Genomic DNA, 16,934 nt, shown 5'->3' with positions numbered 1-16,934 from the left:
GCGCTGTGTCGATCTTTTATCGACACGGTAGAATTATCGACGCGACAATTATCGACGTATATTTTTGGAGTATAAAAATTTTTATGTTAAATATTAATATAACAACAGACAAATAGTTTCTGCTCTCTTTTCTCTCGATTTTAATTAACAAAGGAGTTGCCACAGGCATGATAATATCTTCTATATATCGACCTTTTACATAAGTTTCAACCGCACGCCTTTCGAAGATTAACTTACAACTTAGCGGTTGTATGGATTTATCGCAACGCAGACAGTACCAGTAGGGAAAACCCCCCAAAAATAAAGAAATTAGCCAAAAAAGTGCTGAAGGCAGAATAACAGCAAAAATAAACTTTTCCATTTTCCTTGCCAACCGTACATCGCATAAAATATACATAGATTTAAATTTAAGTAACACATAAAAGGAAAAATAAGAAATGAAAAGTGAAAATCTTAGACCAAAAAAATAAAAACTTATAAGATTGAATATGGTCTTAGAAAAAATACAACTTAAGAATAATTTTCTTACACAATAACATTCACAAACAAAAAATAACCGGATAGTTATTACCCGTTTTTTCAATCAGATTTGAGAACCACTTGGGGTACCAAGCTCCAAAGAACTGGCACCACTCCCTAGACAGACTCAATTTTCGTTTCCATTTTCGCCATAACATCATATCCGATTCCAATTCCAACTCCAAATCATAATTAAATATCTTAAAAAAGTTAAAGTCAATGAACAAACAATTCCATACCAATTTCCATAGTTTCAAATAAACCAGTAGAGACTTATAAAATAAGATACAAATAAAATAATAAAAATAACTCGCATAATAAACAAAGGCACCTAGCCAACAATTCCACATTTTCCATTCATACCCGACGAAAGCCCTACAAAAGGGCCAGTCAAGGATCACGTAACCTAAGATCCGTTGTTTGGAGGAGAAATTTGATTAAAGACATGGCCAAATTGGCCTTTCTTCATTTCTGCAATTCTTACTCTACTTCTTTCCTCCTCTCCTTCCGCTTCCTGAGCTTCCAATTCCCTTTCCCTGCGAGCAAAAGATGAACCCGGGAGGCTAGCCTCCCACTCCTCTTGTTGACGCTTCCTTTGCGCTTCTTTAGCCGCATAAAGGGCCTTCTTTCTATCAATCTTCGCCTGTGTTTTGGGCGGGATTGGAACTGACCAATTTGGTCTGTGTACAGAATTCCAGTAAATGTACTGCTCTTCCTCAGACGGCTTCTTTGTATACTTCTTCTTCTTTAGCACGTTTTCCACTTCGTTTTCCAGTCCACGGTCCATTATTAAACTCAGGAGCTCAGAGAGGAACTTCTCTTCTCTTCTTTTCCTGAGTTGCTCGATTAGCTGCTTATTGGCGCGTTGTTCCATCTTACTGATGTGTTTGATCGCTGCTTCTTCCAATTCTCCATTCCCATACGTATATTCTACTTCCCCCTCTTCCAGGTCCGATTCCGGTTGTAGGGTGGAGTATCTATTATTCCACCTCTCTCTCTCTCTAGAGAGATGAGGTTTTTCCTGATAAGTCGTTCCCTCGTTTTTACTGGATCATCTCTTATTTCCAACACTAACCTTCCTCTTCCTCTCCCTCTCCCCCTACCAGCAGGGAGGGGGGTATCGTCCTTGTTGAGGCCCTGGACTACGTTATTCCAGCCTCTGCCTTGCGAGGGTGTGGGGGGGAGCGTACCCCGAGCTTCCCGGATGGCTTGAAGTTCGCTGTCCAACGGGACATCCAGTTTTTCCCAATACTCAGGCTTGCGATTTCTATTCCTTAAGGACAAGGCTGGGAAGTCCCTTGAGATGTCAACGAACTCTTCATCATCTTCAAACAGCCCTTTGTCCCCCAACTGACTAGACACAATGTCTCTAGCCGTGGCATAGGCCACGTTACGGTAGGCCATTATTTTTTTAATCGCCTTCTCTCTTTGAAATTTCCAACACGCTTTGGAGAGACTCGTGTGGGGGCCTCCACAATTGATACATTTCACTTCCCTTTCACAGGCACCGTGATCATTTTCTAAACACCTAATGTTATTATTATTAAACACCTAAATATTTATTACGACACTGTTTTTGGATATGACCAAAGGCGAAGCATTTATAACATTGCTTAACTGACTCGACATAGGGGAACACCCTCACGCTCACGTGCCCCTGCCCGATCCAGAGCTCCTTGGGGAACTGGTCTCCTTTGAATGTAGCGAGTATTGCTATGCCCTCCACCCATTCAGGTTTGCCATCTTTAATAATCTTTCTCTTTAGTCTTTCAAGGGTACATTCCGGCTGCCCAGGTACCAGGGCCTCTTCCAGTCCCCCACCGGTTCCTCCCAATCCGTGATGACACCTTTTCTTTCTCTTTTTCGATCCGGAAGGTACGCTTCGAACTTTGCACCTTCTTTTTCCGCCCGATGCAGGATTTCGTTCGCAGTTTCCATGTCACTAAATGTGAGCTTCGCCGCGTTAAAAGCAACCATTTTTAGACCTCTTAAAAATCTACCCTTGTTCCTTATCAAACGATAGATCTTAATTTGATTTCTCCGTTTTAGTTTACTCGTGGCTTCCTTCTTCAAGGCCACGGTGGTCATATATTCTTTACTTGCTAGTTCGTTTTCATAAAAATTTCTCTGATTACGCCTCTCATCTTCGCTTTGGAGAGATGGCGTCCCGGAATTTACGTTTCCACTATCGCGATCCTTGATGCTTCCAGAATCTTCCACGTGCACCGTCGTTTCCAAAAGGCTTCCTTCCAAATTTCCAGTCTGCTTATCTATATTTCTATTAATATCACATTTAGCAATTCCCCCTTCTTCATCTGAGTTTTTTCGTCTTTTTTTTTACCTTTTATTTCCTCCACGGGTTCTTCTTCACTTTTTCTGCGAGATCTCTTCCTACTTGTTTCCACGCGCTTCAATTCCAGTTGTTCACCTTTGTCCTTTGTTCTGTTTGTAACCGACTGTAACGGTTCGCTTGCCAGTTCGAAAACTCTAACCTCTCCAGGCAGGCCTACCACCCCACTCAGGCTGGCCTCACTCGGCTCATTCTGATTGGCGGAGCTCACACGATCTTTACGGTTTTCAAACTCTGCTACTAGATTCGTTACTTTACTAACCGTGTTTTGACTTTTAACGGGCGTGCCCGCAAAAAATTCCCTATCCTCGTTATCATCTTCCAAATACTCGGTTTCCCATTCCGTATCACTTCCAATCATATTTTTATTTATTTATTTTAACATTTACTTGGTCTTATGCCCAAGATGGCGTATCAGGGGAGGCGCCCCCTATATTGCCGCATCTTAACTTAACTTACATACGCAATACAGTTCAAATATTTCAAATATTCAAATATTCAATACAAAAATACAATGGTAAAACTAGCGGTAGATTTATTCGCACGCCCCGCTTTTCACACCCCACATCCTTTATCCTATTACCACTTTTTAAATTAAAAAATTTTTTTATTTTTTTTATTTCTAATATTTAGACTTAGCACTCAAAAAACAACACTTACTCCTAGATTCGCCTCAATAGAACCCCTTTCCCGGTCCAGGAAGAAAGGTGCCACTCGACATAATTCTTCTCTTTTCTACTAAATTACCTTTTTCAGTTTGTCTAGGAATCTGGATATCTTTTTTAACACCCCCAGATCCCCCCCCCCCGATACCATACCCTGCACGTCCTCCCCCTCATCGTACCCCTTATTCAACAGATAGTCGTTTAACCTAGTTCGATCTTCATAATACAAATCACACTTCCATATAACATGTTCCAGACTTTCGATACCCCTACCACACCTACAATTTTGATCCATTGTCAAATTTTTTCTAAACAGTGACTCCCCCAAATTTACATGATTCGATCTAATTCTACTAAGTCTTACTAGGTCCCCTCTATCCATTCCCTTAATGCTGTCGAACCAAGGTTTTTTAGCCCCTAAATTGTTATCCTCCGATTTAAAATACTTAATCCCTTTGTAGTCTCCTATCCTTCTCGCTCTTTCATGGCTCCTCAACCATGCACAGTCCATAATGTAATTAACGATATCCCTTTCCACTATCCCAAACTCAAACCCCTCTTCTCCCCTCGTGGCCTCCCCCGCTAACGCGTCCGCCCTTTCATTTCCCTCGATTCCCTCGTGACTCGGGACCCAAGCGAAAGCCAGACGAAAGCTGCTCTTCTCTTTGTCCCATCCTCTACCTCTCCTTGCATCTCCCTCCTCTAGTATTAAGATCTCATCCATTATTTCATGGGTCCACGCATTGTTACCTATCTTCCTCCCCAAACCCTCAATTTTTTTGAGAACACTGGCTGAGTCTGAAATGATCAAGAATTTTAGCCCCTCACCTAGTTCCTGGCACCGGTTTACCGCCTGCAAGATTGCGAAGGCCTCCGCGGAAAAAACAGACGTAGCCCTATTAAGGGCCCAACTCTCCTCCCTCCAGTCGGCATTACCCATTTTGACAGCAAGTCCTGCTCCCACTGGGTCATCAAAGTTGCCTTTAGATCCATCCGTGTAAAGTTCGACTACTTGACCCGGATCTTCCCCCTCCCATATGGACTGCTTCAATTCCCTTGATAAAACCTCATCCTCCATTTGAGACCCTTTCCTTCTTTTACCCACCTCCCACTCCACCCTTAGCTTATTGTCCTCCAAAAAATCTCCTATCCTATTTCTTTGATGTCGTCTCATATCCCCTACAAGGGCTTTATGGGCCAGCCCCTCCGTGCTTAGCCAGGCTCTTGCCCAGGGATCCATCTCCTCCTCTAACTCTTCCTCTCTAATTACCACTGTTCTTAACAACCTCTCATACACTAAACCCTTCCCCTTTATTCTTTGTTTCAATATATATCTTTCCAACAGGGCTTCCACCCTTGACTCCAAATCCATGATTCCCGCTTCTACATTCATTAGATTTATCGGCGTCGTAATTCTATAACCCATAGCTATCCTAATGCCTGCATTATGTAACTTCATCAGCTTGTCCCTTGCCTTTTTGTTATCCCAAAAGAACAGGAACAAACCATACTCCATTACTGATCTCACTAACCCCTTAAAAAACATCAACATTGTCTCCGGTTTCACCCCTTTCCTGATACCCGCAATAAATCTTAGAATATTGATTCTTTTTTTAACCTTAGTTACCACCATTTCGATTTGCTTGTTAAAATTGAAGGATTGATCCAAGAATAAGCCCAAAAACCTTACATACTTTTCCACCTTTACCCCTTCTGCCCCAATTTTCACTTCTCCTAGCGCCCCTGTATTTACCTTCCCTTTCGCAAAGTTCACTACATTAGATTTGCCCCCAGCTAAGTTTAAGTTAATTTTCCCCAAATTTTCTATCAACACATCAAGTGCCTTCTCCATTTTTAACTTATTTTCGGCAAAATCCTCCCCCTCTACATATATCACCAAATCGTCCGCATACATTAATATTTTAACCCCGCAATCAGTAATCCCGCTCCCCAACTGCGTTGTATAGCAATTATACAGGAGTGGGCTCAACACCGATCCCTGTGGTAAACCCCTATTTATGTTCCTCTTAACATTGTCCGAAAACCGTCTACATACAGTGGCCTTTCTACCCCTGAGCCAATCCGATAAAAACCTATGAATCCTGCATGGACAGCTCCTTTTCTCTAGCCCCTCCAGCAACTTCCCATAGTTGACATTATCGTACGCCGCTTCTACATCTACAAAGGTTGCCAAGACCTCCTTTCTACTCCTAAACGCCTCCTTAATGTCGATTATCAGCGTAGTTAAGTTATCTATTGTAGATCTACCCTTCATAAAACCGCTCTGTCTATCGTCTACAATCCCTTCCCTTTCAACCCACTCATTTAACCTATCCTTGACCAATTTCTCCATTAGCTTCCCCAAACAATTTATTAAAGAAATTGGTCTCAAAGCTTTCTTCCCAGGTTTATCCATGAATTTAATTATAACATTTTTCCATCTACAGGGTACCCTCCCATTCTCCCAAATATAATTGAAGAACACCAACACACACCCTAACATTTCCCTTTCCAATTTTTTTATAAAGTTATACTGTATTATAATCATCAGGAACAAAACTTTTTTATATCTCGCCTCACGACTCCCTCTGCTTATTCGATTCCATACACACGAACTGCAAAAATAAACTAAAATTCTGTATACAACGATAGACTCTAGTCTGAGCCTTCGATTTCTTTCAATATAACTACCGTTATATAACTAAAACACGCTTATTTTTATATCCACTCTCACACTTGCAATTTCAACAGACATACTACACTCCGAAGACCCCTCTCTAATGAAGTTTATATATAAAAACTTAAAGGTCATGATAATTCTCCCTATTGCTTCTCACCCTTCCCTCAATTTTCTGCATCAATTCATTCAGTCTCTCTCTTCTATACGCCTCTTCCTGTTGGTACTCTTCTTCAACTGCTTTTGCTACATTCTGTCTGACGTTCCTCGTTATGTTTTCTAGTTCCGCCTTTTGTGCTTCCCTGGCGGCTGCTGCTTCTTCGGCTCTCTTCTTTTTCCTCAAAATCTTTTCTTTTGTTTTTTCTGGAATTGGGACCGACCAGTGCGGTCTATGTTGTATCAAATTCCAATCTGCATACTCCTCCTCTTCAGTAGGTTCATTCTTCTTCTTATTATTGAGTAACATGGACTCCGCCTCTTTTTCATAGCCCTTGTCTGTAATCAAATTGAATAAATCACTTAGGAATTCATCCTCTCTTTTCTTCCTAAGCTTTTCTATTAAATCCCTGTTCGCTCTCTCTTCCATTTTGCTGACTTTCTTTATTGCTCTTTCTATTGGCAAGCCATTGCCAAAAACATACTCTGCCTCATCTCCCTCATCTTCACCTTCACCCTGTACTTGCTCATATCGGTTATGGGAAAAGCTTATGCCTGTGCTCGTTGATGGTTGTGGTTCTACGGGAGTAAGTGGGCTTTTTAGCACCTGTCCCTGTATCTTCTCCGAGTCCCTCAATCTTCCACGTCCTCTTCCTCTTCCTTTTGCTCCCTCATCCGGAAAAGAGTTTCTCAATTTTGTGAAGACCGACTCCCACCTTCTCACATTCGACCTAGGCGGGTTTTTCTGTTCTCTTGTGTTTCTTATTTCTTCTATGTCTTCACCAAGAGGCACCACCTTACCCTCCCAAAATTCCGTTTTCTTAGTTTGTAGAACTGGGAAATCTCTACTTCCCTTATCTCTTCCCAGGTCTTCATCCTCCCATTCCTCTCCCATCTGGCCCGACACGTACTTCTTAGCCGTGGCGTACGCCACATTCTTATAGGCCATCACCTTCTTTATGACCCTCTCCCTTTTATAAACCCAGCACTGTCTGGAAAGGCTAGTGTGTTTTCCCCCACAATTAATGCATTTCGGGGGCCTCTCGCACTTGCCATGGTCTTTTTCTGCGCACACTAAACACCTTTTATACGCTAATTTGCAATGTTTGAACACGTGCCCAAAGGCGTAACAGTTATGACATTGCCTTACAGTCTCTATATACGGTTTAATATTTAAACTCATATGCCCGGCTCCAATCCATAGCTCCGTAGGCAATCTATCCCCCTTGAACGTGATTAGAATTGCTGAGCCTTCTTCCCACTCCACAGTCCCTTCTTTTATCACTTTCTTCCTTAGTTTTTCCAGAGTATAATTACCCTGGCCCGGCATTACGAAGTCTCTCAGTTCTTCTATTGAGTCTTCCCACTCTAGTATAACACCTTTTCTTTCCAATTTGCGATCCGGCAGGACTGCGTAAAATCTTGCGTCTTCTCTATCCGCCATTTTCAACATGGCGTTCGCCGCCGCCATCTCACTGAAAGTAATTTCAGCTCTATTGTAACCGATCATTTTAAAGCCCTTAATAAATCTAGATGTATTACCCAGCAGCTTATATATTCTAATGGAGTTAGTTTTCTTTGAACGGCTCGAAAAACTATTTTTCAAGCTAATGGACACCGTATATTCACCACTTTTTAGCTTCTCTTCATACAAAATCTTCTTCTCACCTTTGCCCGGATCTCTTATTTGCCTTGTCGGCGTCTTCTTATTTCTGGTAGCTTCTTCCATGTCCCTACTCTCGCTAGACCTCGCTGCCGTTACAGCTGAATTTCTCGTCTGGATATCTTGATCAAAATCACCTCCTACTCCCTCTAAATTATTTTTATTGTTACTTAACATATTCTCTGCCTCCTTTCTATCACGTTTATTACCTTCACTTATAACTTCTTCTAAATCTTCTGCGCAACGCTTTCTCTGGTTCTTGGGCTCTTCGCTTAACACCTTGATCACCTCTTCTGTTCTCGGAAACTGTGGCGTTTCAAATTCTTCCGTTTCTGTAACGGCTTCTACAATATTGCCAACTTCTTCCGCTGCTATGTTCCTATAAGTTTCTAGTTGCTGGGTTACCAGATCCCCCACGGCGCCCTCTATGCTAGTTTTTTCGTTACTACCAATTATTTCCATTTTCGTTTCCTCCAATCGCATACCCTCTGTGGGTTTGTTTAGAAATTCGAATAGCTCTTTAACTCCAACGTCTTCTTCCAAGAATTCGACCTCGAACACATCTGAACATTGTTCCACCTTTTTCGATCTTCTTGCTTTTCTTCTTTCTTCTAGTCCTTCACTTTCACTCTTACTTTTTGCATCTAAATTTCTTTAGCGCCTCACAGCTTTTAATTCTTGGATTAATCGGTATAATACTCCTCCCTGCGACTTCGGAACGTCGCAGGGGGGAACCACACCCTTACTCTCCTCTATTTCTCCCAAATGCTTCCGAGGTTCTTCACACAAAAACCCCGGAAAAGATGACAGTATTTGATGACACCCCCCCGGCAGAGGCTTTAAAAGGCCACTCCACAGGAAAAAGAAAAACCCCAGCACAAAATGAAAAACTCCTATCTCAGCCAACTGGCTCTTACAGGACACGTCTGATCTCCACGGCAGCTACCGCGAGACTGGGCCCTGTCTGAGTTAGTTAGGTTTATATTTATTTTACAAACAGACTGTACTGCCCATGTGAGAACCAATCAGGTTATACTGTAGCGTCGAAACTCAAACCTTTTGTCTGAGCTCCGTGGTTCATGTAAAAGGAAAGACATTATGGTAAATAAATGCACAAATAATTAAACACAATTTTTGGGGGCATACCCCGAGGTAAAAAAGACCTTGCGGCCAAAAAAACCTCGATAAAATAGTATATTTATTGATAATCTGTTTGTATCAATGTGAGGTGTGTGTCTTATGCGTGTAGTTGGATTTGGCTGATTATTCTTCACGTAATCAGATTGGATCGTGTTTGATCGCGTGTTAAGTTGTATGGAGACGCGGAGTCTCCATAGGCTGGACCGATGTGCGGCAGCTAATTATTATTGATGACGATATGTAATCGTCATGGGCTGGACCGATAGACGGCAGCTTTTTATTATTGATGACGATATGTAATCGTCATGGGCTGGACCGATAGACGGCAGCTTGTTTTTGTTATTGTGTAATCAGGGTGGTTACATGGAGCAACCGACTCTACCCAGTCGTCGTCACGACCGCGTATAGTTTGCATTGCGCCAATGTGTAATGTATAATCAGGGTGGTTACGTGGAGTAACCACCTACCGGGTCGTCGTCACGACCGCTATTGGTTTGTGTATGTGTTTGGGCTGTGAAATGCCGCTTTTGTGATTACGTACCTTTGTAATCTGATAGAACTACGTCTTTGAACGGTAAAACTCTCCAGTTCAATGAACACTGTATAAATATGAAGAATTACACTGTGTACTGTATCCCTTTGCGAATCAGGAAGAACTGTGTAGGGCCCTCGAGCGGTACGCTCGACCGCCCTAGACCCAGCTACCCCTTCCCCACAGCGTGGGCGACGCATAGCGACGTCAATTTTTTCTTTGACGCGCACCCGTCTCAGGGCATTGCAACGGCCAAACTAACCTTATATGTACATATAAGGCAATATGGCGTCACAGTAACGTAGCAAATCCGCTAAAAATGTAAAAGTTTACACGCTTATAACTTTTTAACCACTGAATTCCTAAAGTTGAGACTTGCATTTTCAGATTCTACGCAAAAAACCTATCAATCAAAAAAAATAAAGGTCCAAAATTTTGGGTCCGGTAAAGTAAAGTTTACCCTGTGATTACATATATCTAACGATAAGGTCAAATGGTTATGTGTATTAACGTTTGTCAGGTATAGGTTATAGTGAAAAACATGTGGAAATTGAATGCAGTTACTTTCTTACAAGATATATCTGGAAGTATGTTTAAGGTAAAAGAAATATTAAACCTTACTTTCTTCAATACATTCTTTATTCCAAATTAATGTTGAGTACAATGTATCAATAATAATAATATGATTTCTTCTTCTTTATTTTCAGCATTTATTCAGACATTCATGAGGAAATTACAAGCATAAAATTATGGAGCAGAAAAGTTGAATAGATACATTACAGATATTTTCCAGCATGGAATGAAATACTAGAACATATAACAAAAACATACTATGCAAACATACCTTACTTTCTTGCATGATATATCTGGAAATATGTTTAAGGTAAAGAAATATTAAAGCTTATTTTCTTCAATACATTCGTTATTCCAAATTAATGTTGTCCTCAAAATACCGGCCTCCTTAACAGGAAAATCGTCTTCAACCAGTTGAAAATGAACAGGAATACCATGTACAGTAATGACAACATCACCCCAAGTCTGGACCGTTCCTGAGCCAATACCGGTAAGATAGTAAATTTTATCTACATTGACTGGTAAGTCAGGTTTTAATTCCTTCCAATTAAATAGATTTAATTGTGAACCAGCATCCACAAGAAATCTAGCTGATTCATCCCGAAAATGCTCATGTACTAGCGAAACAACTGCTGACTGTGCTTTATAGATTAAATTATTTTCGCGGCAGATGCGGTGGATCCGGCGCGGGATATCAGAGGTTCCCTCCGTGTCGCGCCCGCTTCCGGAGACCTTTTCGAGTTTAAAGAATTTCTTCTACTTTCAGGGGTCGAAGAAACTGATGATTGCGGATTTTTTGCACAGGTGCGGTAAGTATTTCTCCTATAACATGATACATCGGTATGACCTGCCTTACCGCATTTCTAGCACCTAAGCGTGTCGCGACTTGAATTTATGAAACGATGGTCCCGTCGCACCCGACAATCGACAGAAATATGTCCGACCTTTCCACAGGTAAAACATTTGCGATCACGCGTTTCCGCGATCATAACTTTAGAATTTACATCAGAAACGTTGGTGTTCTGCGAAGTCCGCGATGAATTTACCTGAGTCTCAATTTTCGATGCTAATTTAATTGCTACTCTTAAATCTTTAACGTCGTCTTTAGAGAGAATACTCGCGGTAACGTCGTTTCCCAATCCCCATAAAAATGCTGTCACCGTGCTCGTCATGAGCAATTTTTTAACTCCCCCAAATTCCTCCGAATTTAAATCCTCCTTTGCCGCCTGTACCCCGCGATCTAAAATATCATTTAGCCGAAATCCGTATTCCTCGGTTGTTTCGTTTTCACGGCGGCATACGGTCTTCAACTCATTTTGGGTATCGTTTAAATTAAAATTCTGAGCAAATGTGGATTTAATTAAAGCTATTAATTCCTCCACGGTTTTTGGATCGTCATCACCCACTATGTCCCTGTAAACCCGGTGTTGCATTCGGTTCCGAATGATAGCTATTAAAAGGGTTTTATCCTCAGGTTTAGCTACGGTGTCGGCAAGCCTACATTGGGCAATAAAATGATTTGGGCAATGAATGGGCAATGAATGAAACTCTTTATTACGTCATACTGGGTACGAGTAAAGGTTTTTGAGAGCTCAAGCGGTGTCGTGACCACGTCCTTAATCGCATTGTTGGAGGAGGGTTGCAATGAGTCTAGACTCGAATTATTTGCCGGATGCCCATTCGCATCTGAAGAGGAATCTAACACGTTAGAAGGTAGTGGCCCGGGCGGAATCATTAGCGTATTATTAGCCGTACTACTAGAAGGAATTGATACGCCGCCTGTCGCACCCCAGCTCTGTATCATAGACTGGACGGGTACAAGAGATGACTCCTGCAATCGATACTCAAACCTACCGAAAGAGGAAGAAGACTCTATACTAGGAGATTCCGCTGAAACATCCTCCACAAAAACGACACTATCACCACGCAGACTATTTTTGCGACTCCTTTTGGCCCTTACTAATTTCTTTAAAAACGGCGGCATCTTATCGAATTAGAAATAACGATTATAAACTAATATTCTACCATCTAATTGCTTATATTCTAGACTTACAGTTTTGTTGCAACGATCAATTAATATTCTGCAAGAAGTCACTTAAAGTTTTGTTTAACTAATCCTTCTTTTCGCAGGTGTACAGCTCCATCCGTCAGCGGACCATTGAGCAGGTTGGCCTCGGTTTATGGGAAGGTCCTTAAGTACTCTGGCTCGATGGTTGCCAGCTCAGCAACAAGTACTCCAATAAAATCCGTCCGCAGTCAGCTGCTTCAGGCTAGCCTCAACTCCGTGGGAAGTCCGCTCAGGTCTCTGGATTTTATTTCGTCCTCTCCTATATTCCAGGAATTATTCAATGATGACGTGGACGAGGTGTGTATGATTTCGGTGGATGGCTTGCACGGCAGCCGAAATCACCTGTCTCCGGCATTTACCCTTTGCTCTTGGGGAAACCGCGCCAAAACCCAAGAGGGAGAAGTTGCACGAGTTTAACTTTGTCCACTTGTATTGTAACAGTTTAATAAAAATAGTTTGCAAAATGTTCAATTAACTGTTTAATACACACCCGCAAGCTGATAAAGTAATTTAAGTGTACATAAGTCTGTCACAATCACTTTATTTAACTTTACAGTTACTTCACTGTTTTAAATTGCCTTTTCCGAGTTATCAGCTTTTGAACTATCCCTTTTTAAATTATCACCTTTTGAAATGATCCCTTTTTAAATGTTTATCCCACCTTTTTGAACTATCCCACCGCTGTCACCAATTATGTTGCGTGTCCGTTTAGCGGAATAGGGATTTTTTAGGGATCTTTAAGGCACAGGTAGGGTTATCCGTGTAGCGCTGAGGCACTCCGCTCGCAAGGCGCGGAAAGAGATTTAAACAGCTGTAGTTCACTGTCTATAATTCAACTATTTATTTAGCAATTTGAAAAATACTAAAGTTCCAAATGCGCTTTTACAAAATGAGAGTGATCCGTCGTAATTGAATGACAAAATCGATCTGATCTTTTTGCGCTTGGCGGAGGAGATCTTCGCGTGATGCCGGTCGATATCCCTTCTTTGGGATCCAGAGAAAACAGGAAACGACAAGACCCTGTACTAGCAAAAGGCAACTCTTGAGGAAATTTACGACCCTCTTAGAGTGCATGAAAAGACAGGATATCGAAAAGACTTCGTAACTTTTAAGGGGGTAGACACGGCATGTGACCTCTCCGATTCGGGACGTCGGTATTGCAGCAGTTTTTTCGTTGGGCCTGGTGGAGCCACTTGCGTGTTTTGTTACGAACTTGAAAGATTTCATTCTCAGCTAGCGTGCGCGCAACACGATTTAGGAAGGCAACAGCGCCTCAAGTATTTTTACAAACACATTCAACGCTCATCTCGCCAGAGGCATCGCGACGATACGCCTGAAGAACGAAAGCGAACATTGGCGCGTGTTTAGAGTGAGATGTACGGTGATCATACTATCCTTCTTTCAACTCAAATGATAGAATTGTCCCGCTCCGATAAATTCTGACTGACCAAACGCGTGGATTTTACATAGCACACCGTAGCACTCCTCGCTGCTGAAAAATATATGCCTGCTCTGAAGAACCGAAGGAACGGGCAATCTGAGAATTATTTTTAGAAGAAGTTATTAACTTTTTTAAATAAATGTTTTTGTTCCGACTATTCGAAGTTACAATAAAATAATTTTTAACAAAAAAAAAATCCGACTTCGAAATGCACTAAAAAGTATAAAATAATTTCTATTTCATTTATATCTGTATTCCACAGCTATTCATACAATCTACTTAATCGTTAAATAGGATACTAAATATATTTCAAAGTTTTCGGAGGCAGCGCAAAATTAAAAACTTTTCCTCTACTAGAAAGATCCTAGTTCAGGTGTCGGCAACTAGTGACAAATGACCCATTTGATAATTTCAAGTAAACAATATTCAACGGAAATCAACAAACCCATTGCGTATTGTATTGTATTTACGTTTTCTTGGGCTTGGCCCAAGATGGCGTTTCAGGGGGACGCGCCCCCTATATAGCCTAACATCAAAAGCGCCAAATATAAATTAACAGTTTTTACATCATCTTTCTTATCCTAGTTTACAAATGCTTTGCATACTTCTTAATTCTAGCTTCTTTCTTTTATTTTTTTTTATTTTTTTATATAATATAATATCATCCCTTTAGACTTTTTAGTCTATCATACATCATAACCTGTTACCTATGCTTTCAACTTTTGCAATTGCTTGACCTCTCTCTTATTTTATATTATATAACTTTTCCCAGTTTGTTTAGAAACCTGGAAATACGCTTTATTACTCCCAAATCGCCCACCATCAACATTTCTATAACATCAGATCCCTCCGAAAAACCCTTAGAAATTAGGAACCTATTTAGTTCCTCTCTATTTTCCCAAAATCTATCACACTCCCAGATTACGTGTTCAATGGACTCCAACTCCGCACCACATACACACCCCTTTACGATTGAAAGGTTTTTCCTAAAAAGTGATTCTCCCAAATTAAAATGATTGGCCCTAATCCTACTCAACTTGACCATATCTCCCCTTCCCAGACCATTTATCCCATCAAACCATGGCTTTTTTGAACCCACATTATTATTTTCCATACTGAAGTACTTTATTCCCTTCGATTCACCCTTTATTTTCGCTCTGTCAAAATTTCTAATCCACGCGCAATTCATTATATAATTCATCACATCTTTTTCTACTAGACCATGTTCATACATTTCCTCCCCATATGTTGCACCACCCGCTACTAAATCTGCCCTCTCATTCCCTTCAATGCCCTCATGGCTGGGGATCCATGCGAACCCTAGTCTGTTGCCCGTGAAACCATACTCCGAGTGGTTTTCTGCTAAATTTTTATGTTCCAATTCCAACTTCATCATTTCATTAACTATTCTTCTTATCCACGGATTATTACCCATCCTTCTATTGTATCCCATTATTTTCTTTAATACGCTAGCCGAATCCGTCAGGATTAATACCCTGGTCGTATGCCAGTTTGTCCTTGCTTTTTTAACAGCCTGTAAAATTGCAAAAGCCTCTGCTGAGAACACCGAAGTAACTTTATTAAGCGACCATGATTCCTCCTGCCATTCCCCATCCCCGCCCCGATATACTAGCCCAGCCCCTACAGGTTCATCAAAACCTTTTTTAGAGCCGTCAGTAAAAATTACAGTTACATCTTCATTATTTCCCCCTGGCCACAATCTTTCTTTAATCTTGCTAACTAAGGTGGAGTCATGACACGTGGATTTTTTTCTCTCTTTTCCTGATTCCCAATCCACTGACACACCCTCTTTTTCTAGGAAATCCCGTTCCCTATTACATTCAAACCTGTCTACCCTTTCCTTTAAAATTCTTCCCGCTACTCCTTCTGCTTTACCCCATGCTCTTGTCCACGAATCCCATTCTTCAGTCCCTACTTCATCCCTTATAACCAAGGAGTTCATAAGTGCATCGTACACCACCCCCTTCCCCTTTACTCTCTGTTTCATCACAAATCTCTCCAAGAGAGCCTCAGCTCTAGACTCTAAATCCATAACACCCGCCTCCACATTCATAACATTTATAGGTGTTGTTATTCTATATCCCATGGCTATTCGAATTCCTGCATTATGTAGTCTCATTATTTTTTTTAGAGACTTAACATTATCCCAAAAATAAACAAATAAACCGTATTCAATTACAGATCTTATAAGTCCTTTAAAGAATATCAGCATTGTACCCGGTTTCACCCCTTTCTTTATACCCGCTATAAACCTTAAAATGTCCAATCTCTTTCTGACTCTATCCTTTACTAATTCTATGTGTTTTCTGTAGCTTAGCGTCTTATCCAAAATCATTCCCAAGAAAGTAACTGACTCCTCACTTTTAATAACATTCCGTCCCACCCTAAAATCTACTTCCATATTCTTCCTATCCCTTAGCCTTGAAAAAATCACCGCTTTAGATTTGTCCTCTGCCAGATTCAGCCCTAATCCTTTAAGATTTTTTACTAGGATATCTACTGCCCCTTCAATTTTTCCTTTCATATATTCCAGATTTTTCACAGATATATAACACAATATCATCAGCGTAGAGTAATACTTTAACACTGTCCTGCTCAATGCCCCTACATACTTCAGCAGTATAAATATTGTACAGCAATGGGCTAAGAACCGAACCCTGAGGGATTCCTCTCTTGACCCAACCGTACATTGGATCTCTATACTTCCTACTGCACATCGCAGTCCTATCCATTAGCCAGTTGGCTATGAACTTTACTATCAACACTGGACATCCTTTTCTCTTCAAGATTTCTATCAATTTGTTATGGTTTACCTTATCATAGGCTGATTTAACATCCACAAACACTCCACATGTGGTTTTTTTCTCCCTAAACCCTTTTTTAATATCAATAGTTAACGCAACCAAATTGTCCATTGTGGACCTACCCTTTGTAAAACCACTTTGTCTGCAATCCACTATTTCTTCAGCATCCACCCATTCTCCCAGTCTATTCTTAACAAGTCTTTCTAAAATTTTTGCTAGACAACTAATCAAAGATATTGGTCTCAGGGCCTTTTTCCCCGGCTTTTCTAAAAATTTTACAACCACCCTTTTCCAATCTTTAGGGATATACCCACTTTCCCAGATT

The 16,934-nt window shown here is 41.0% G+C and overlaps 2 protein-coding genes across 3 annotated transcripts; one reads left to right on the top strand and one right to left on the bottom strand.

Moving 5' to 3' along the window:
- Window positions 1–10,436: 10,436 nt before the first annotated feature.
- On the top strand, window positions 10,437–12,771 carry LOC123988056. 2 transcript variants are annotated; one of them, XM_046286793.1, is made up of 4 exons: window positions 10,437–10,585; window positions 10,671–10,765; window positions 10,946–11,079; window positions 12,406–12,771. In XM_046286793.1, exons 2-4 carry the CDS (start codon window positions 10,721–10,723, stop codon window positions 12,758–12,760), a joined length of 534 nt encoding a protein of 177 aa, XP_046142749.1. In that variant the 5' UTR covers window positions 10,437–10,585; window positions 10,671–10,720; the 3' UTR covers window positions 12,761–12,771. The 2 variants fall into 2 exon arrangements, with proteins under 2 accessions (XP_046142749.1, XP_046142750.1); XM_046286794.1 differs by having other exon boundaries at window positions 10,946–11,084.
- A 1,767-nt stretch (window positions 12,772–14,538) lies between these two features.
- Window positions 14,539–16,140, bottom strand: LOC123988038. The gene has a single exon (XM_046286666.1). It carries the CDS (start codon window positions 16,138–16,140, stop codon window positions 14,539–14,541), a length of 1,602 nt encoding a protein of 533 aa, XP_046142622.1.
- Between the last annotated feature and the right edge of the window lie 794 nt (window positions 16,141–16,934).

The sequence above is a fragment of the Osmia bicornis genome, chromosome 8 (assembly GCF_907164935.1).
Source record: "Osmia bicornis bicornis chromosome 8, iOsmBic2.1, whole genome shotgun sequence".
Lineage (NCBI taxonomy): Eukaryota > Metazoa > Arthropoda > Insecta > Hymenoptera > Megachilidae > Osmia > Osmia bicornis.
This window is presented reverse-complemented; position numbering and strand designations above follow the sequence as displayed.